General features: G+C 39.5%; 1 protein-coding gene across 1 annotated transcript in view; it reads left to right on the top strand.

The window, feature by feature from the left end:
- Nucleotides 1-22396, top strand: part of ASZ1 (ankyrin repeat, SAM and basic leucine zipper domain containing 1) — a 42231-nt gene extending 19835 nt beyond the window's left edge. The window contains 10 exon segments of the mRNA XM_056341653.1: nt 147-161; nt 163-232; nt 235-281; nt 3988-4100; nt 7223-7298; nt 7678-7734; nt 13355-13467; nt 19701-19806; nt 20234-20347; nt 22192-22396. Of these exon segments, the coding sequence (XP_056197628.1) occupies nt 147-161; nt 163-232; nt 235-281; nt 3988-4100; nt 7223-7298; nt 7678-7734; nt 13355-13467; nt 19701-19806; nt 20234-20347; nt 22192-22350 (870 nt within the window). The 3' untranslated portion in view covers nt 22351-22396.
- The last annotated feature ends 508 nt before the right edge of the window (nt 22397-22904 follow it).

The following is a 22904-nucleotide window of genomic DNA, read 5'->3' on the forward strand; positions in this document are numbered from 1 at the left end:
GCTTTAACACCGCTTTGAGATTCTTTTGCATTAATTGTCTCCAGATTCTGCCATGTAAGAACTTACAACGGTTGCATTATTGACCTGAACCTCTGTTCTCATTTGCTCCCTATGTAAGCTTGGTAAAACAAAATTGTTCTTTACAGGCATTAATATGGGCCAGCACAGCATGGACATAAAAGTGTAATTTTGAAGTTGCTTCAGCTGGGAGCTGACAAAAATCTAAAGACGAACGTGAGGAAACAGCAGCAGAGCTAGCAAAAATCAATAGACATTCAGAGGTATTTAATTTCTCTTTGAAATGGAGTTCTGTTGTCTACCTCAAAAATCTGTTCATTAATTTTATAATTTTCTGTGGAAGTGTTACTTTATTAACTAAATTATAGTGGCTAGTTGAATACTTTTGCTATTACATCTATACATATATATAGACTGTTTTCTGTTATATTGCAACTTTTCACAGGGTTTTAAATGCTATATAATAATGTTTTGGGAACCATTCTTTTTTTATCAGAATCCTGTACTTCAGATTTAGAATACAGAGCAAGGGGGATTATTCATGTTACTAATGTTGATATGAGAAGTAGAAAAAAAAATGGAAAAAATGTGTTGTTTTTTTCCTGTCTGCCAAAGTGTGTGAGAGAATGCAGATATCAAACTAATTTGCAGTGTATAGTTTCTGATAGAATTTGGAAGTGAAAAGGCTAAAGCTAAGAAGGGGGAGAGTTGGTACTAGGCCGTCTTCAAAATCAATTCTTGGGAGGGAAGAAGGTGTAAAATAATGTAAGGTGGTCATCAGATCATTGGAAGAGCAGCCACTAATTAGCAGTGGAGAGAGTGAGCTGCTGAAGACAACATATATTCTTCTAAAATAAATCTGTGTACTGCTGTTACCAGATCGTTGTATGGTGGATCAATCAGACCAGATTTCTGTCTGTTTGCCTTGAGTAGCTCTTGCCAGTGATGTGGCTGTTTGCAGTGGCTCTTAAAAAAAAATTGTATAATTCACTCTAGTGAATTGTAATTCACTTCACAGCTTTTTTTCTCCCTTCTCCCTCCCTTTCTCCTTTCTCCCTTTCTCCCTCCCTTTCTCCTTTCTCCCTTCTCCCTCCCTTTCTCCTTTCTCCCTTCTCCCTCCCTTTCTCCCTTCTCCCTCCCTTTCTCCCTTCTCCCTCCCTTTCTCCCTTCTCCCTCCCTTTCTCCCTTCTCCCTCCCTTTCTCCTCTTCTCCCTCCCTTTCTCCCTGTTCCCTCCCTTTCTCCCTTCTCCCTCCCTTTCTCCCTTCTCCCTCCCTTTCTCCCTTCTCCCCTCCCTTTCTCCCTTGCTCCCTCCCTCTTCTCCCTTTCTCTCCTCCCTTTCTCCCTTTCCCTCTCTCCCTTCCTCTCCCTTTCTTCTCTCCCTTTCTCTCCCTTTCTCTCTCCCTTTCTCCCTTTCTCTCTCCCTTTCTCCCCTTTCTCTCTCCCTTTCTCCCCTTTCTCTCTCCTTTCTCCCCCTTTCCTCCTCTCCCTTTCTCCCCTTTCTCTCTCCCTTTCTCCCCTTTCTCTCTCCCTTTCTCCCCTTTCTCTCTCCCTTCTCCCCTTTCTCTCTCCCTTTTCTCCCTTTCTCTCTCCCTTTCTCCCCTTTCTCTCTCCCTTTCTCCCCTTTCTCTCTCCCTTTCTCCCCTTTCCTCTCCCTTTCTCCCCTTTCTCACTCCCTTTCTCCCCTTTCTCTCTCCCCCTTTCTCCCCTTTCTTCTCTCCCCTTTCTCCCCTTTCTCTCTCCCTTTCTCCCCTTTCTCTCTCCCTTCCTCCCCTTTCTCTCTCCCTTTCTCCCCTTTCTCTCTCCCTTTCTCCCCTTTCTCTCTCCCCTTTCTCCCCTTTCTCTCTCCCTTCTCCCCTTTCTCTCTCCCCTGTCTCCCCTTTCTCTCTCCCCTTCTCCCCTTTCTCCCCTTCTCCTCCCCTTCTCCCCTTTCTCTCTCTCCCCTTCTCCTCCCTTTCTCTCCTCCCCTTCTCCCCTTTCTCTCTCCCCTTCTCCCCTTTTCTTTCTCCCCTTCTCCCCTTTCTCTCTCCCCTTCTCCCTTCTCTCTCCCCTTCTCCCCTTCTCCCCTTCTCCCCTTCTCCCTCTTCTCCCCTTCTCCCCTTCCCCTTCTCCCCTTCTCCCTTCTCCCCTCTCCCCTTCTCCTCCCTTCTCCCCCTTCTCTCCCTTCTCCCCTTCTCCCTCCCTTTCTCCCCTTTTTCTCCCGCCTTCCTGCCTTCCTGCCTTCCTGCCTTTCTCCCTCCCTTTCTCCCTCCCTTCTCTCTCCTCTTTCTTTCTGGTTTGGTTTTTTATTCCCACCAGACTCCAGGGCTAGGCAGGAGCAAAAATGGTAACTATGCACAAAGCTGTCAGTGTAGGCTAGCAAGATCAGTGTCTGTGACTCGGTGATCTGTTAGCTCAGGTTACTTGAAGAGGGTATGGATGCTTTCTGCCTTTGATAAATGACTTGTTCAGCAGGCTGTAGCCATATAATCTTATAACACAACTTCCTCTGACATGGAGGGAATACAGGCTTCTCACACTTCAGAGGTGGACTTCACTTGACCTGTGAAGCGCTGACTCTCACACAGTTACTGCAAAGTCATCCAGATGGTATTAAGATATTTAATGGTCATGAGCTTCTTCCAGCTTGGGGGTCTGCTTTTTTAGGCTGTTGACAGCCCAAAGGGCTGTCATATAGACTGTCTACAGAAACTGTGTCTGGGAGGGGAGGTATTTTTCTTAATTATTGTACTGGATTTGAAGTGGGGGGAGTTATTTTTCTTCCTAACAGCCTGTATGATGCTGTGGTTTAGGTTTCTGACCCAAGCAGTGTTGATAACACGCCAGTATTCTAGCTATTGCTGAACAGTGCTTGTGCAGCATCAAGGTCTTCTCCGTTTCTCACAGTGCCCCCCTGCTTCCAGCAAGAAGGCTGGGAGTGAGAAAGAGGTTGGGAGGGGGCACAGGCAGTGTAGCTGACCCAAGGGATACTCCATACCATATAACATTACGCTCAGTGTTAAAATGGGGGGGGGGGGGGGGGGGGGGGGGGGCGGGGGGGGGAGTGTTAGTGTAGTTTTTCCAAAGTAGCCATTGCTTGGAGACTGGCTGGGTCTTGGCCTGTTGGTGGGAGGTGGTGAGTGACTGCCTTTGCATCACTTGGGGTTTTTTTTTCCCTTTACTTACTCAACTGTATCATCTCAACCCATGATTTTTTTTCTTACTTTTACCCTTCTGATTCTCCCCTATCAGCACCACACATACATGTATGTGTATATGTTGTATATGTATGTAAAACTGGCTACTCACCTGAATTTCAGGGAAGTGGTTTCACTATTCCTTTAGCTTTATTGAGGTTCTCCTTGTTACGCTGAATTTTCTAGTAACTATCTCAAAACTCACACAGGGGCAATTCAGTTTCTGGAGTCCGTGACTGCTGCATAGTGATGTCTGACAGAAGGTTTGCTTCTTTAGTCAGTTGAAAGAATCCCAGTCTGTCAGATACAGTTAGCTTAGATTGTCAGTTATAAATTGCTAAGTGTTGGGTCCATTCATACACTGGAAACAGAGATGTTAAAATAATCATATGCCTCATGCTTTTTTAGACAGATTTTTGCCTTGAGTATGTAGAACTATTTTCTACAAACCACAAAAATGAGTATGTTGGTGTATTGCTGCTTGCGTAGGGGTAGATGCAAACTTCCTTAGACTTCATTATATGTACTGTTTTGCTTTGTGTCAGTTCATTGTTGTGCTGGGATTTGATTAATTCAGCAATGCTCTTGATAGACTCTGTGGGCATTGTGTTAACTCCTCATTGTAGAGAAGTTAACTCCTTGTCTTAATTTCTCATGCTTTAGAGAAGAAGTGGCAGATGTTTCGTGTTCCCTGTAAATAGTAATTTATGGTAGAACTCTTTGTAGTTTTATTCCTGTGTATTTCTTTATGCATTTTGAGTTTGAATAATAATTAATTCATTTTGGCTCTTCCAGATACATAGTTTACTCTCTTTGGCTGCAAATCACTTTCAAGGGAGATACCATGAAACAATTAAGCAAGAGGTTATGTACAAATTTCTGACAGCTGCCCCTGACCGCAGAGTTGGGTAAATACACTATGACTGTAATTTCAGCTTATAAACACTCCTAAGAGATTGTATTTGTTCATATCAATGATTAAGTTGTACTGATATATATTGTTTGGTGCACTCCAAGAGTCCACAGTAAATATATTAATGTACTATTAATTTTTCAATATTGCAAAGTTCCTTTGCATTATAAACAAAGAACATGCTCTAGATCTTTTCTTCCTCTTACTTAGTGTAAAGTACAGTAGAGCCAGGTTCCAATGGCACTTCATTTCAACTCTGTTAAATTTGTATGCTCCCCTGTTGTGTTCTCCTTGTGTGATTATTTTCATTTGATGTTAATTTTTAATGCTTTCACTGAATGCCTGTTTTCAGCTTCATGTCGCCAGGAAGAGCTATGCCTTTTCTTTTTTCAGTGTATGTGAGAGTCAAAATTAAGTATGAACATCAGTTAAGCTCTAGAGCTTTTTGTATAGTGTGCCCCTGACCCTGAAGCTTGCAGGTGTCCTGTGACTGAAATAAGCCCCTGCTTCAGCAGCTTTGAAGATCTCTGGTCTTCTAGTACCCATCTGTATGTAATGGCCTCAGTGTTAGAACAGATCTCTCTCTTTTTAATAAGTTTAGGTTTTTTAGGACATTTCCCAGGCTTTTTCTGGTATAAAGAAATAAACTTAACACTGTGCAGCAGTTATCCAACATGGATTTAGTGCTGTTGAAACATGACAGTGGCTAGAGGATGTTCTACCAGTGTTTGCGAGGTCTTGATAAGCTTTTAAAATAAGACAGTAAAATCCTTAAGCCTGCTTAAAGTACTTTGTGACAGCTAGATGTCTAGCTATGCAAATGTAATTCTGTATTAGGCAATTCTTGGGCTTCCAGGATTTCACAGTGTTTCAGTAGTCTTTTTCTAAACTTCACTGGTTTTCTCTGCATCTGATGAGAAACTGGTTTGTTTGTATATTTTTGTCAAGTTCAAGGTTTTTTATATTTGCAATAGCTAGTTCTGATGTTTCATAACCTTGAGCATTTCTGGTAATTAGTAGAACTCTTGATTTCAGGAGGCAGTCCCCTGGAGATACTAGATGTCTGGCTGTTAAACGCCTGTTCTTAAAAATACAGCTTATCCACTTCCACACACGTACATACCCAGCCCCTAGTAAGCTGGGTTTTTTTCACCTAGTGGTAGTCAAGAGGTACACTGATGCCCGTGTTTACTCCATCGTAGTTCCTTGAGCTGGATGTCTCCTTCCTGCCATTTGCCTGTATAATTTTCATCACAGGCATTCCCAGTTGTCTTCTGAAGTCCCTGTTCTTTCAGTTGCTCCTAATGCGTCATCTGGTACTGGTATCAGTTGTGGCTCACCATGCAGGGTCAGTGAGTGTAACTTTTTCTTGCTGTTACCATCCTTTTGTCATCCTTAGGTAATGAGTGTAGCTTCAGTCATTGCTGTCTGCCATTCTGATTAGACAGTTGTCCTGACTTCAGAGCCCTGGACTATGCAAGGAAATGCACATACCTCTCAGGAATTTGCTTTCTTCAGCTCCTGGATTAGGTCCTTTTCTGGTTCAGAGGCTTTCAGATTTTTGTCTGGATGTTGAATAGCCCGTTCTTTGATCTTGGGGGAGAATGTCCTTTCCTTGCACCTTTAACGGAACAAAAAGTCTTGAGTTACCCAAGAGCTCCAAAACCTTTGCAAACTGGGCACTTTGGGTGCCTAAATAACAACCCTTTGCCATGGCAGGTCATTCACACACTGTCTCCTCTTGCCAGTTGAAGGGCATTGGCTGTACATACAGTGTTTGGGTGTATATGTGAATTGCTTACTTCAAAGACTGGTTGTTGCTCTCTGTGTGTTGAGGGAGGAGGAGTTGAGCGGAAGATAACACAATTCTACACAACTTCATTGTAGGGATGATGGGTTTAAACTCTATTAAACTATTTAAAACTTTTTGTATTTTTTTGAAGGCATGTATTTTCGTGAAGGCATGCTCACAGAATTATTAACTTACTACAGTGTGGAAGTTGCATAAACTCCTTCATGTGTGAGTTAGGGTGTCCATCCTTGTAAAGGAATAGTAATACTTAAATACCAGAAATCCTGGAATGCAAGATTCACAATGTGCAAACCTGAAATATTTTCTCACGTATTCAGAACAATTATCAGAGAGGTTTGTTTTTTTCCTGGGAGGGGGAGGTTGGTTGCTTGGGGTTTTTTTTTTTCTTCTTTTTTTTTTGTTTGTTTTGTTTTGTTTTGGGTTTTTTTGTTTGTTAATACAGGTTTTGATGGGAGCTCTTTGAGTCTTTGATGTGAAAAGCAGGCAGCCCATTTCAGGGCCTACAATAAGACAAAGCAAACTTACCTCTTTAACTTGAGGTTTTGGCAAAGAGTCCACTGTAGCAATTGCAGTAGTCCTTTCCGCATTGTGTATGATTTGCTTTTTCATTTAATTCTGTTCATTACAGTTGTTCTTCTGATTGTTGAAAGCTTGTTGAAAGTTAAATTTGTTTTTCTTCCTTATATCTTCATATCTTTTGATAGGGTGTGGAATCAACATTTATATTTTATCTTTGTTTATAATGTTAAACTCTGAACCTAGAGTGGGTTATACTACTTCCTCAGTCTAGCTTCCAAACAGTAGTCTCCTGACGACAACTTTCTTACTAGACTAATTTCCACTGTCTTTAATTACAGACATTCCTGTTTTCTTGGTAACCTTTTTTGGTTTAAATGGAACCCGAAGGGTAACAGTTGTAAGCTGAATCCAATTTACATGGATGTTATCTGATAAGAATAGTTATCTTCCTTAACTCCACCTCCAAATTTTTCAGGCTTTTGCAACACAACTTTAAGGTTCGGTTGGAAAATTTTGCTACTTAAAATGACTATTATTTATGAAAATAATTTTCTTTAGGTTCAATTCAACTCATTAGACAGAAAAGCCACTTAAAAGATTTTGATAGATAAAATTGTACCCCATGATGCTTGTGAGATACTACTATTATCAGTAGGTGTGTACAACTTCAGGTTGCTCCTAGTGCTTTGTCTGGTGAGCTTTTCTGTAGTATTCTGTTCTGGATGTCTCCCCCCCGCTTCGATTTCCACTCTTTTCATCTCAAATCTCATTACTTATGTTTACAGTTCCTCTTCAGCTTTTGATGACATGGAAGTGTTTTTACATGGTCTTGGTCTAGAGTACATAATAGGATTACTGAAGGTAAGCCTGTGGTGTATCTGCTATCTGTAAAGTAACCCATGAAAGCAAAATGCACCTACAGCATAAAAGAAATTTCTGTCACTACTAGTATATTAACTCAAATAAATGTATTAAATTAATTCAGATAAATTTATTAAATATAAGTTTATATAAAAAGTGTTGAGTTAAACTGCAGTGGACTGAATTGGATTGCTTGATTTTGATTATGTGTGTTAGTCACCACATGATGTTTCTAAACTAGAGAACTCTCCCATTCGATAATGGTGTTGTATAGCTGGTTTTGCTTCTGAAAACTGAAGTAAAACATAACTGGAAAAAATCAAGTAAAAATTTCTTCTGAAATTCTTTTTGATGGTAGAAACCCCTTTGTTTTATGCAGGAAAGAGATATATCTTTAAGACAACTTCTGATCATGCAGAAAGATGAGCTAATACAGGTCAGTTTAATACTTTAGAACTTAATCTGGCTTTTTTCTTTTTTCTTAAATGTTTTAATATCTTCTCTTAACCTTGTAAGAATTTTTTTTTAATATCTGTTTGCAGACTTCAACTTTTTGAATTTTACTGTGAATATAGACAGACCTTTTCTGAAGTATGTAATCCCACAGATCAGCTTTGAATTCTGTGAGTTGAATTCTTGCATCTTGCTCTGGCTAGATCTGACTATGAAGTGGAATTCCCCAGTATTTCTTTGCTGCAGTGATGTGGGAGTTGGGGTGTGAGCAGGAAATAGTTCTGTTTAAAATTTTAATTGTTACCATTTTTAGTATTCAAGTATGTTTTCCCTGAAAGGAAATCAGTGACAGGACTAGCAGTAGGTAATCCTAAACAACTAACTAAACCACATTTGTTAAATGTGGTCCTCTTTTGTGAGGCGGTAATTTCTGTTGGAAAAACAAGAGCTCTCTTATATTGTGGAATCTCATATCCCACACAGGTTTGTAAAACTTCACCCAAAAAAAAAGTGGAGGAGAGTAGATTTGGTTTCTTACAGTTTACTGCAGCTGGGAAGGTTGGTATTTCACTGTTAGTCAGGACTAAGTGATGCATTATTACGAAGTTTCAGTTTCCACTTGAGGTAGGGTGGTTGCTTTTCCTTAGTCTTTACTGGAATTATTCCTGTGGGAAATGAAAGACTTCCTGTGCTTACAGAAGGATGCCATAATAAAATCCAATTATAGGAGTCTCTTTGGAACAATGTTCAGTGCTTCAGGATGAGGGATTCTTCTAGCACTCTGTACCTGGTCTGGGATACCAAAGATGCCTCATTAAAATAGCTGCCTCAAGCCTGCACCCTGCTACTGATGCTAACCGTGTCTTCAGCAACATCTTTTTTCCTCTTATTCTGGCACCAAGCAGGTGTGTGTTCTAGCGGCTGGAACCAACATTTGCATACAGATGTTAATACTCCTTCAGAGTTGGTGTAACAAGGATGGTTTATGTGAAGTTTAGTCTTGTAACTGAGTAGAGTTTAAGAGTTTTGACAGAGTTCGGAAGTACTTCTGTGTTCTCAGAGGAAGCATCTATAGGGAGCTTTGTCAATTAAGAGATTTTTAAGAGTTCACTTAGACCTAAATATGCATGTCAGCATGTTCTGATGTTACTGCTTTTCTGAAGCCTCAGAATCATGCCCACTGAAGAGGATCCCAGTGTGGGCTTTATATGAATCTTAAAACCCCTGTTGACAAGAATTTTGCTCTTAGATGAGATTTTTGTGTCTTTCATCACTGTGTGAGCTGCTGTGTTGGTTATAATTGCATTAAACTGCAAATCTGACTGCATATATGTTCATACTCATCACCTGTTTTGATGCTGTAATCATTATTTGGTTTTGTCCAAGGGACATTGCAGGAAGGGGAGAGAATTGTGGACTTTAATGAATGGCTAAGCCTTATTGTTCCTTCACCAGACTCCAACTTCTGTTTCTGTGTTCTAACATGTTTGAGGCTCCCTATTTTAAAGAGGGCTTTTTTGGACAAACTGAAGTAAATATCTGGGGCTCCTCTTGCACAGGAAGATAATACCTATAGGAGCAGAAGTGTCTTGCCTCTTAGCTCTGCAACAGCAGGAGGCATTTCCTGGAAAATAAGTCATGCTTTGTGCATGGACATAAATTAATTAGTGAGTCTTCAATAGAGAATTTGAAAAATTACATAACACTCTTGGCTTATTAGCACTTCATAAGTTATCCTAAATTCTTGATGCAGTCTAGTTTTAGAGCTCTGCTAACAGTTTGTCCCCACACTACTGATAGAATAAATCTAATCTGTAACTCCAGAGTTAAAGTTTTTAGTGTGATGGCAGATCGTCAGCTAACAGCCAGCTATTTTAAAGAGCCTGGATCTTATTACTACGAAGATTAATGATGACCTCTGATGGATGCCTGTGAACCAAGCTGCTTTGTATCTGGAGAACTAGGGAGAAATCCTGTCACTAACATGATACGCTTGCCTTCATCAAACTATATCAGAAAGATATTTTCTCTGTAAATGTCTTTATCTGTATTCTACACAGTGCCTAAACAATGACTCTCAAGCTGAAATCCTTGCATTCCTCAAGTTTATAAACTCTTCCATACTGAGACAAGTCTATTCAGTATGCTGTGACATGTCCATTCAACATTTGAAGGTTTTTGTCTGATCCTATGCTACTCATAACCCTCAGATCTTTTTTGTCTGGGTTGTTTTTTTTTTTTGGGGGGGGGGGGTTGAACATTGGTCTCACAAGATAGCAATAGAAGTAATTTTTCCTCTGGATGCATTTAGGACTAGGAAGGTTCCTTTCTCTCATGTTTATTAGTTTAGAATAAATCTGCATCCTTTTCTGGATTTGAGAATGCATAATGAAAAGTTGACACATCAGAATTCAAAATATAACCCAGAAGTTTAACTTCGTCATTAGAGAATTATCTGGTCTGTGTGCTTCCGTATCACAGTTCCAAGACTCTCCTTCCTCTGCCCTCCCTCCGCACAAGAAAGCATTTAATATTTGGCAGGAAAATGTCAGGTTATTAAAAATAGTGGCCACTTGGGCAAGATGGCAAGAATGTAAGAGTCCATGTATAACTTCACGGCTTTTATCTGAGAAGCATGTCATCTTTCATGTGTTGAGGCAATCTGTTATTCACCTTTTCTTTTGTTTCCATCTAAAGGATGACAGAAAAATCATGTTGATGGTGGAGCATGAGTTTGGGACATGGATTTTCAAGAGCTGGGTTTTATTTATGTATTTATTTAAGTAAAGAATAAAATAGGTGATTAACGTTAGAGTTGTTGTGCCTAAAATCAAAATCTAGACTGCGCACAATTGTTTTACAGATACAAGCAAGCTCTTGTACACCGCTTGTACTTTCTTAAAACATACGGCCACTTCACAATAATGTTTGCGTTATTTGGACTGTAGAGTATAATTAAACCAACACCAACTTAAAACCTTGCTTATCCATAAGGAAGAAGGTCTTCTTGCACTGTGAATGTTCCATACATTAATCACTGCATGAGTAGTCAGGTTCTGGATAACCCTCACGTTCATCAGAGGTGGCCTGGAAAGGGAAATATGTCTGCTTTTGGGAAGTAGTTCGAACTGGTCTATATATTTCTGTCCCTTAAGTTCTGCACCTAGTACCTCTGAGTTCAGAATTACTGTGGTGGTGGAAGGCTTTACCTATGATGACTTTTATCACATCCTTTACTTCCTAAACCATATCTTCAAGATGTGGTGATGCTCAGTCTCAGATTCATTTGCAGAAGGATGAAATTGTGTTTTATTTATAGGGGAACAAAGTACAGTGTCTTCCTGATACGCTAGTCAAAGCTGTGTCATGATTTGCTAGTTCAGGAACGGGAAGATGGAGTCAAAAGCAAACCCCACGTTCACCGTAGTTCCTGCTTTAAGCATGATAGTTTTAATATTAAAGAATAACTACCATTCTGTTCTTGGAAGAGCTCATTTGATTTGTTAAATCTTGAAAAGTTTTTCTTGAAAAAGAAACTTCCTGCTCTTGCATAGATCAGCTTACTTCTGCATCATGAAATGACTGCTGTAGTGCTTTATAAGCATTAAGAAAGCATTAGTTCGTACCAGATAGGGCTCCACAAGGCAAACTTGAAAACTAATAAATAGAGCAAACCTACAGCTTGACATAATAACTTCTAGGAAGCCCAGATCTTTCTTTCTTAAGGCTGCTAGTGATATTTACCAAAGAAAGTAGAGTACAATTTCTTCAGGTACCCATGGCAACCTATCAGAAACTCAAAAGTTCTTGACACCTGTGGTTAAACTCCCAATAAATCTTGTTGGGATTTTACATTTCTGAAGAACTTACTTGTCTATAGACTTACAACATGGTTTTGAAATGTTTCAAGATGCACTTGTGAACCCAGAGTAGCATGTTACCCATGATTTTTGAACACCTGGTAGAGAACCTGGAGGACTGTTTTATGGAGCCATGACAAACACTGAGCATAAAGAAACAATACTTTCACACAAAGCGAGCATTTCTCTAGGCACCTTCTCTTCCCTAGAATTGCTGCTTGGCACTATACGAGAAAGTGAGACTGTCTGGCTTTTTGATCTGATGTGTTGTCAGCCATTCATTCAAAATTCTTTCTGCAATAATTACAGAAATATGGGAGACTGCAGACACTAACATCTTCCAGATTTCTGAGGCTGCAGCAGGGAACTTGAGGCCCTCAAAACATCAGTGAGAGTCCCATATATTCTAGCTTCGGACACTGTGGGATCCTTGCAGTCTCAAATTCCAGAGTGGTCCACTCCTCCTGAATCCAGGTGCTCAGCTGGAGAATTAGGAACAAAGTCCTACTTGAAGCTGGCATTATGAGGTTTTTCACTTGTGTGGAGAAGCATCCTTAGGGCTGCTAATATCAGAAGTCCTGTGTTGCACAGCAGCCTGTTAGACGAGCAAGGGAGAATACTGAATGTGCCACAGAAGCACTTCCCTTTTAAGAAATGAACTTTTTTTCTTTTAAGTGTTCTGCAAGAAAACTCTTAGCCTATAATTTAAGTACGAGTTAAATTTTCATCTGAAATAGTTGATGGATAACACAGCTGACAATGTTTTGTGTCCCAGGCATCACTTGGAGAATCTCAGTTACATAGTGTTTATCTCCTGAAGAAAATTCTTCAGCTAAAAAAGACAAAAAGCATTGAACACTTCAGAACTTTTCTGTTGTTGTTGGAAGCATTAACCAGGACTATAGAAGATGACCTGATTTGAGCTTAGGGACTTTATAAACTGACGTCAAGTAGTATTTGGGATTGGTCTTAATTTGAGGTGAGAAATCTATTCTGAGTTTATAAGTATGCTGTCCTTGAAGTACATAAAAAGGCTGCTTTTACAGGCTGTTTCTTGGTAGAAACATCTGGCTGAACGTCTCTTTAACAGATCATATTCTCTCTACTGGTTTCTGATCATTCAAAGTTTTGGAGGTAGTATGAACCAACTAGATTTCTTTGTAGATGTATCATACTTTAAATGAGATTCTGTAAGAAAAGAAGGTTTTAGAAAGGCATCATATCTTATGAGATCAATTTCTCTAACTGGAAAAAAATATAAACCAAAAAGCTTGTAAAAGCCCTTCTTAAAATCTGGCCTCTTTCTGTAAAATTCTTCATTTGATGCTGATTTATATAGTTTCCATTCTTTCTGAGTAAAAATCATGATGATTGGTTATTTTGCTGTAAGAGATGACTGAGATGATTCTGAAATAGATGAGTATAACATCCTAACGACACAGGGATACTTATAAAAACTGCTATGAATTTTTTTTATAATCCTTAAACAGATTTTCAGAATATCCTGTGCAATTTCAGCTTGGCTTTTCCTCAGCTCTTGCAGTTTTGTTTCGCATCATTGAACATTTTCTGTGGTTTTTATTTTTTTCTCTTGGCAGTTATATACATTGTATTTTTTGCAATAACTTTAAAACAACTTCTTTTGACTCAATAATTAGAAGCTCACACAATAAATGGTACTATACTGTTACGTCTAATAAGTATTAAAAGTGAATTATAGTTGGAATTACTTTTTAAATTTAGATTGGCATTACAAATCCTGGAGATCAACAGAAACTCCTAGATGCTATTAAGGAGCTACAAGTGGAACAAATAAGTATTGGAGACCTCCCTGAAGTGGTGAAGCTGGAACTGAGGTAATAACTGTATACCTAAGGAAATGGAAGTGAAATATGAACAATCTAAGGTGCCTGCGTTTTTTTCTGTAACTCAAAGGTAAAATTCTCTCACGCCTTATCCCATGCATAACATTCATGAGGGTGTATGCCAGTTAGTGGATTATGAGGGCTGGTGATAGGTGTACAAAGAAAGCTGGAAGCATAGATTCCTGCTGTAGGTATCTTTTGATGGGTTATATTGCCATTTTATGCCATTACTTTGGCCATCTTTTTTAGTGATTGGTTCTTTCTTTGTACCTCAGACAGGGTTTCATGGCCTTGCTGTGCCGGTTTTTTACTGCCTGGTGTTCATATCATAAACTATGAAACTGGCTTCTTGGGTTCTAATATTAACTCATTCCTTAATTTCTTTGATAGGCTCCAATGAGCATGTTTTTTTTTATTTCTCTGTGGAAATGGGGTCTTGCCCTGCTTGCTTCTCCGTGCTTCGAGATTGTCATGGCACGGATCCTTACAAACCCTATATGATGTGGTCTCTGAAATTCTCCATCGTGTCTGTAGACAAGGCAGGCTCTGTTAGTCTCAATTTTTTCTGATTGTAAGATGCAATAAAAAGATGTGTGAGAGGGAGAGATGCCTATAATTTCTGCATAGGAGTTTAATTTTCAACTAATAAATTAATTACTAGTACATATCTGAAATCATAAATGCGACTGTTGTAGAGATGCAGGATTTTTTTCCTTGTTTTTCTCTTCCACTGGAAGCAGTTTTAATTGGCTTCCAAAAGACCCTTTTATTATATTACAAGTGAAAAACTTACTGAGCTGTTTTCCTTATCATGGATTATATTTATGAGTAGAAATAGGTTTATAAGGAAACTTTTTTCAGAAAGTGTTACTCCTTCAGACTTTCATTCCAACTTGATATTTTTCCCATTACAGGTTCTTTTTTACAGCCTTAAGCATCAGCTCTGCAATACCTGTCATACTTCTAGTATAGCCTTGTACAGTCTCATGAAAGCCAGGCCTGAGATGAGAGGGACGTCCCTTAGCAACCTTATTAAACTTCATCAGTCCCCTAAGCCCTGGTAGAGCACTCCCCACATCCAGCTCAAAAAGTAGAATGAAGGCTATATTAAGCATGGAGTTGTCTTAAGATTTGTTGAACCTCTTATCCTCTATTTTGTTGTGTAAATATCATTTTTTCCAGAAGAGAGACAGGCTTGAATTTAGGTTCTGTGCTTGTATATTCCCTCTTCTTCTTCCCAGAACTGTAGCAGAATAGCTCCTGAAAATAGGAGTATTATGATACTTCAATTTGCAAAAGTTTTAGAAATGGACTCAGGCAGAAAAGGGTGGCTCGCCTTTCAGAGGCTTTAGTCAGCTGAACCACAGTTCAACCACAGTTTGTTTAACGTAGAGAAGAGTGGTTTGGAGATACTGCTCCTTCCTCGTACCATAGCTGCATCACTATTAAGTTAGGTTCTCTGTGCTCGTTTCTCTCTTCCCAGTCCCACCACCGTTTGAATAGCATTGTGTTGCCTTACTTGAAGTGGCCTGGCTAGAGTAGTACTGGGGGAAACAACTCCTCCTTGCATCCAGTCTGCTCATTAAGTAACTTTATTCTTGGAAAAGTAAAGGTTCAGTTCCTCTTTAAAGTGTGTGTATCTCCCTCTTGACAAGTGACCTGACAGCTGTGCTGCAACTCTGCTAGGTATTTCTTCCCCTTCCAGAATAGTGGGGAGAGATGTCTGCGTTATTTAGGTACCGTAAGGCTAGACTCTGTTCATCACTTACATTGTTCGTTGGACCAAAGAATGTCCATACTTGGGTTCAAGTTCATTCTGTACACGTCACCATCCTTTGGAGGCAGTTGAATTGCACTGATTGTGTGTATTAGCCGTCATGTCATGGTGTGGCCCTACTGCAGCATTGTGTTTTGTGTTTTAGTTATGAGTCTGTCTAGTATATACTCCACTCCCATCTAGTCATTCTTACATATGCTGATTGCTCCTTATGCGGATACTGTGCCTGTATCTCTATCCATTACTGTGTTTATACAAAATAAGCTTTGCAGCCTGCTTGAGTTACGTTTTTGCAGCATGATGCCAAGTTTGAGCTGTAGGATGTGGGAGGACATGCAAGGCACTTGGGGAAGGTCTTGAAAGACTCCGGTGGACTGGGAGAGCAGGGTGTTCATGTTCTGGTGCGGGACTTGATGCTGCTTCTAGTCTGTGAGATTTCATTTGACAGATGGACCACTCAGTGGATAAGGAATTGGCTTCGGTGGTTGCAGTCAAAGAGTTGTGGTCAGTGGCCTGATGTCCAAGTAGAGACCAGTGACGAGTGACATTCTTCAGGTGTCAGTATTGAGACGGGCACTGTTTAACATCTTTCTTAGCAACATGGACAGTGGGATTGAGTACGCCCTCGGCACGTTTGCCGATGACACCAAGCTGTGTGGTGCAGTCAACATGCTGGAGGGAAGGGAGGCCATCCAGAGGGACCTTGCAGGCTTGAGAGGTGGGCCTGTTCGAACCTCATTAAGTTCATCAAGGCCAAGTGTAAGGTCCTGCACATGGGTCAGGGAAATCCCAAGCACAAATACAGGCTGGGTGAAGAGTGGACTGAGAGCAGCCCTGTGGAGAAAGACAGGGTATTGGTGGACAAGCAGCTCAACATGACCTGGCAATGTGCGCTTGCAGCCAGAAAGCCAACCATACCCTGGGCTGCATCGAAAGAAGCCTGACCAGCAGGTTGAGGGGGGAGATTCTCCACCACTACTCCGCTCTCATGGGAACCCACCTGGTGTACTACGTTCAGCTCTGGGGCCCCTGATACAAGAAGGACGTGGACCTGTTGGAGTGAGTCCACAGCAGGGCCACAAAGATGACCAGAGCGCTGGAGCTCCTCTCCTGTGAAGACAGGCTGAGAGACTTGGGGTTGCTCAGCCCGGAGAAGAGGAGGCTTCAGGGGAACCTTAGAGCAGCCTTCCAGTACCTGACGGGGGCCTACAGGAAAGCTGGAGAGGGAGTTTTGACAAGGGCTTGTAGTGCTAGGACAAGGGGGAATGGCTTGAAACTGAAAGAGGGTAGATTTAGATTAAATATAAGGAAGAAACTCTTCACTATGAGAGTGGTGAGGCACTGGCACAGGTTTCCCAGAGAAGTTGTGGATGCCCCATCCCTGGAAGTGTTCAAGGCCAGGTTGAATGGAGTTTTGATCAGCCTGGTCTAGTGGAAGGTGTCCCTGCCCATGGCACGGGGCTTGGAGCCAGATGATCTTTAAGGTCCCTTCCAACCTAAACCATTCTATGATTCTGTGATTCTCCATCAAAACCAAGTGTGTACTTTCAGAAGACAATCCAAGTACAAACTAGTACATATGCTGTGAGAGTGAAGAACTAAAGTTCCAGCACACAAGAGGGTACAAACCAGTATGATATGGATACACCATAAATCCTGTTGACAGCACCTGTACTGTTCTTGTTAAAATACAGGCTTTGCTGCTGAGCTGAGGTAGTAGGCCAGGCATCTAGGTGTCCGGCTGTCCAAGTTAGACACCTTTAGAAAAGGGTGTTGACTCTTCAGCAAGGGATAATTAGCTGCACTTTAAGCTGACTTTGCCTAGTTCAAGCTTCATGCGGTTTTGTGCTAGAAATGTATGCAATGTATGCTTTTTTCAGACTGTTCTATAGTGGTGTTTAGTATACACATTGAAGCAGAACAGCTTAAAAATGTGAACAGAGGAACTAAGCAGAGAAATATAAAAAGTTAGCAGTTCAGTGCGTGTGTGGCCAAATACAACAAAAAACCTACATGATGTCTGGTACAGTCTCACACACCAGTGACATAGCGAATTCCTAGTACAATATGGGTTTAGAACATATGTCGTTCTCAAGACCAGAAAATAATGGATTGATTAAAGATTGTACACAAAATATGACAGCATTTCAGTTATGGCAAGCACTGCATAGTTTTCTAGAAAATGGCTTGACATGTATTCTAGGAATCTGACCTAGAGACTAAAATTATAGGCTATGTTTACATGCTATTATATAAAGATTTTACTACCCACTGGTTCAAAGTCATTCTGTGAGAAGGAAAATCAGTCATTAAGTCATAGAAAAACTAACATAGTAGGAAATGTTGAACTGATTGATTATAAACTCATAGTGTCTAGCACTGTTTAGCCACTGGTGTTTTGACAGCCATTAATTCTTTTAAAAAGTGATTCCTTTTTGAAAACTTTATTTCCATTTGCAAATTTAAGAACATGTCACTGCAACAGATACAACATTCTATGAAAATGGTTTTTAAGACCTATTATTGGTATAATAATGAAGTATGAGAAGTGTAAATGTTAGTCTTTCCTTTTTCCCCCCCTCCCCATTTCATGCCTATGACATATTTTATTTTTCACTGAGAATCCTTCCAGAATTCCTAAAAATAATTTCTTTCGTGACAGAACACAGAAGGTACTGTAACTGATCCTAGCCAGCTAAAAAGTTGTTTGTAAGTAGAAGGAAATTTTCATGAACGTGGCTTGACTGTAGTAATGTGGGAAAACTTTCAGACTATCTCCAGATTTGTTTATTTTTTTTAGGGTTTGGTTATTTACCCTAAATATTCTGTTCAGTTTTTGTTTTGAAATAAATACTAATTTATTTTATAAAAACAAGCTTACAGGCTTTCTTACTTCCTTGTCCTCATAGAAACTGTGAAAAGTCTTGCTTTTTAACCTCCAGCATCCGTACTGGTGCTTCTATATATTTCTAGTTTAAGTGTTAAAATCTTAACAGTTCAGCAGTGTTGCAAATCACAGATGTCCTGAGCAGTGGTGGAAACTTTGATTATGAGCTGTCTTGTGCTAAAGGTGAAGGAAGACACTGTGGGCTAAATTCAGTCTCTTGTTTAGACACTTCCACCACACTGGCATCTAGCTTAGTTTAACTGTTAGGCAAATTCCATGTATACCATTTTCGGAAGCAGCAGCAAGTAAGGTGGTGTAAGTACGTTGCATATAGGTTTAGTAGCAGATTGCCCTAAGGAAAAGAGGAAAGTTGTGGTCTGAATTAATTTATTCAGCTTCTTCCATAAATAAAACGGGAAGTCCTGCAGTAGTAACTTAAAATTGTTTCTTCTTTTGCCCTTGCTTGTTACTCACATGAATGGCTTATAGCTAGTGGAAACTTTTCTACTGGAGATAAAGGTACTTCTCAGGAGTTTCAGGGCTTGCGATCTCACTGTGTAAAAGCAAACAGATGATTTTCCTTGCCCCCTTTTCCTCTGCCCAGTCAGTGGCAACAACATGGCCAGCACCATGACTTACAACTAATGCGCTCTGAGGCTTCCAATAAAATAAATCGAGTCAGTGTCATGTGGGAGCGCTAGAAATTTAGCATTGAAATTAATCTGTGAAATTTTTCTATCCTTTTCTCCGTTCTTCAGAGATGCTGATCAAACTAATTTTCAGACTTGTCTTCCCACTTGGATTTGAGTACTAAGTATAAATTTTCTTCAAAGTAGGTAACATCAGATATTTTAGGCTTTGAGGAGTATATTTCCAGATCCAGGGGCCAAGCCAGTATTACTGGATTCTTTTTTCCTCTACTGTACTGGAGACTAAATGACTCTTAAATTAGGCATTTCAGTCCTAGCTCCAAAGTACAAACCAGATTATTTTTTTTTCCCACATCTGCCTCAAAAATGTAAGCTGCAAGTCAGGAATATTAATATGTCAGCATAAAATTTACTATAAATTCTCTGTTTCTGGTGTTGCAAGACTGTGATCTATATGCACGCATGTGCTGGAAAACAGTGTTGTAGTTACTATGCCTAGTGTATTAAAAATTTGCTCATGCAGCAGGTAATGAAATATTTTCATTAATAATACAGGATTGGTGAGAGTTAGAAACAAAAGTGGAAGTTGATAGAATGTTTCCAAAAACATTCTGGGTGACACTTTTTCAATTTTCGGTGCGTCTTACCAGCTGAATATTCCAGATAACTTAATGATTTGTTTTGCTTCCCAAAGAAGGGGGAGAACAACCAAAAAATCCAAAAACTTGCTAAGGTGTTAAATGTACTGTTTTACTAGCCTGTCTTGAAACGACACTGGATTTCTTCTTTATGCAATGAAACTGCATGTTGGTCTCACTCACTAGCCAATGTTGTTAATGCATAGATAATACTTAGCTTGCAAAACGTTACAGCCTGTAACAAATAACAGATTAATGTTTTATTTCTGTAGTGAAGATGAATTCCTCAAGTTTCTTCAGAAGTTGAATAAGGAGTGTGCTAAGCTGATTGTTCCTGTACAGACCATGAATAATCATTTTCTCAAAAATTCTCACAAGGTATTCAACCAAAGAAAAAAAGATTAATTTAGAGTATATTATTCTTTTGTAGAATATTGTTCTACCTTGTAAAATGAAAAATATGAATACTTACCAGCTGTCTTGATTGTTACATAGTTATACAGAGCTGTCCAATGTTCTTTCGCTGAAGGACACTTTTGAAAATAATTTATTTCAAAGAGTTAGGCCACCCAATTAAAAGAGATAGATTTGTTTCTTTGTGGTTCTCATGGTAGGGGACTTAAGGTGACAGAAGTTTCCCACAAAGGCTGATAGAGAGTAGTAGGTTATGTTGTGCATAAATCATACAATGAAAACCCAGCATAAATACAGTTACAGACTTTTTCTGACACTGGCTTTTATGATATGTTAACTAAAGAATATTAAATAATAATCTACAGTAATTCTGGCAATTAACTATTAACAGGTAGTACTGCAGTGGGCACCGACTGAATGTTTTATTGAAGTCTGCAAAGACTTGGTTTGCAGCGCTGAAAAGCTGGGAGAAGAAGTTACCAAACTGAAGGACCTGGTGGAGAAGGTGGGTATGTGTGAGTGAGGCTGCTAAATACTGTGTCCAGGTTTCTGCATGCAGCTTCAAATGCAACATCCATCAGTGGAATGTTTCGTACCTTGGTCTGCCGCAGGCTCTTTAGCTGTAGCTTGGACATTGCATCCACCTCTCCTGTTCCACATTTCCGTGAACAGAATGAGAAATACTCTAGAATATTCCACAGCAGCATGGACAGTCTCCACAGAAAGGCACCGTCAATTGTTTTCTTTGTACCGCAGGAAAGAATTAAATGCAGTGTATCCCTGTGCTCTTGGACAACCAGTGTGGCAGAAATGCCACTCTGAATACTTGCACTCTTACTTCTTAATTAAGGAATCTTTTGTTTGGAATTATTGACTCACAAGGAAGATACTAAGGTTTTATGGACTGAATGGGAGGCATCCCAGATAACTCTGCCGAGTGACAAAAGAAGAGGGTGGGAGAGGTCAAGGCTAGATGTTAGCACCACATCAGTCATTCTCAAACCAACACAATGACACGCTCTTGTCAGGTGGGGTCATTTTAAGTAATAGGCTAGTAAAAGGAATGGCTGCTGGGATAGAGTAAATGGAGCATCAGTGTCAGAAAGGAATCTGTTGCTGAACGAAGCCATGTGGATCTCAGACCTTTAGTATAATGCTACTAACGCAATTTCCTGTAGTTTAAGTAAATTTAATGTGATATAACAGCCTTCTCCCAATAAATCACTTAACACCAAATACGGTATTTTAAGAGGTAGATAGAGGCTGTGGCAAATAACTTTTTAGCTATTTGTGTACCTTTTTTCGCATATGCAGAAATAAATTGTATGTATATGTTTGCCTTCTGTATGTGCAGGCCAGTTACAAGGGCTGAGGAGATCCGAGTTAGGTGCCACTTGACTTTGCTGTCATCTGTACTTTGCTTCATCTTTAGCTGTCAAGATGAAGCATGGTGGCTTAGTGTTAAACAGGGGGTTTAAACATTAGCCTTCTAATTACTTAAAAAATGTAATTCCTGTTCTATTAAAATACTGTATAGTGGTTTATGAATTTCACTGATGAAGGCTTTAATACAAAACATTTGTGTGCTGCTTAATTTATGATGGGGCACTCGAATCAGTAGAGCACTGAAACATTTATTATGAAAAGTGCAAATTCAACTGAAACAGTTAAACCCCTTAGATAATAAGTTCGTATAAATTCCCTTAAAATCCACAGGACTGTTTGCCAAGCTTAGTTATTACACGACTGCAAGCAGTACGTGTTGTGTCTGTAGCATAGAATTTTTAAAAGCACAGTAAATGCGGTGGCCTTCTAAGCATTACAAATGAAGGTAGGGAATCGGAACGTAACCCTGCTGCATCTCATGACAAGGCTCCACCCAGCTTCAACATGTACTCGAGAAGGCACTTGTAAGGTACTTTCCACTCTCCCTTTAATTTCAAGGAAGTCTAATCTGTTACATATGTAACTTGCTTTTTTAATGTACAGTTGTTTTAGTAATTAAATGACAAAATTTCTGGTTAAAATATTTTGATGATTGGAGTTAAAATGTTATGTTACTAGATGTTTGTAACATCTATTAGCAACGTGTTTTACTTCTGAGGAATTACCTTCGTAAACAGTTTTTCTAATGCGTATTGCAGAATGATTAAGCATCAGGTAAGGGAAAGGTTTGCATCTGTTTATTTCCATTGAAGTAGGGCAGAAGACAGACAGTGAGAAAGAAATAATATCAGTTGTAGATGCATGCAAATTCTTAGGACTGGATACTTTATCATATACTTAAGTTTTCACGCTAACTTTTTTTTCTTTGTTGCACTTCTTACATGAACTTAACGTCCGCCTCAGCATGAACAGAGGAATGACCCCAGCCAACTGAAACCTCCAGAAAAAGCACTCACCTTGGAAAAAAGATTAGTAAAAATGGGAGCGGTGACATTGCTTGGGTTTGGGTTTTTTTTCTTTATAACTACATTAGTGGTAAAGAAAACCCGACTTGAAGTTTAGTGCTATGAGTACTTTTGGAAAAATTGGTTGCATTATGCTTCTGTTCAATATATGCATGTGAGCTGAGGTCACGTGGAACAGTTTTCATTGTATCTGTAGTATTTGCGTCCAGTAAGTACTTTGATCTAGACATAAAGTTATTAAAAATGAAAACTGCTACTTAAATGTATCTTAGGGGTTTGTTTTCAAATTATTTTGTATATAGAATGTAGGTCTAAAATCTTGTGAAAGCTGCTTTTCTTTTTTGGCACAAAACTGTAATTATTGCTTACTAATTACTAGTTTCATTTTTACCTTTAGCTGTTGTTCAGATGTGAACATAAGCAAGTAATTCTGATTATATCACACACTTGTGTTTAAAATTATGATGCAGGTATGTTTTGGGGGTTGGGAGGGTTTAAAATATTTTAATTATCTCGTGCAATTTTATGTTAAAGATCTTTTCCCTTACAGTTTTTCATATGAATCTATCCTATGAAAAACTTCCCAGTAAGGTATACTTTTTTTTTCCCCTTTGTCACAATCACAGGACTGTAGAGATCTTGTTACGCATT

Source organism: Falco biarmicus, chromosome 5 (genome assembly GCF_023638135.1).
Source record: "Falco biarmicus isolate bFalBia1 chromosome 5, bFalBia1.pri, whole genome shotgun sequence".
NCBI lineage: Eukaryota > Metazoa > Chordata > Aves > Falconiformes > Falconidae > Falco > Falco biarmicus.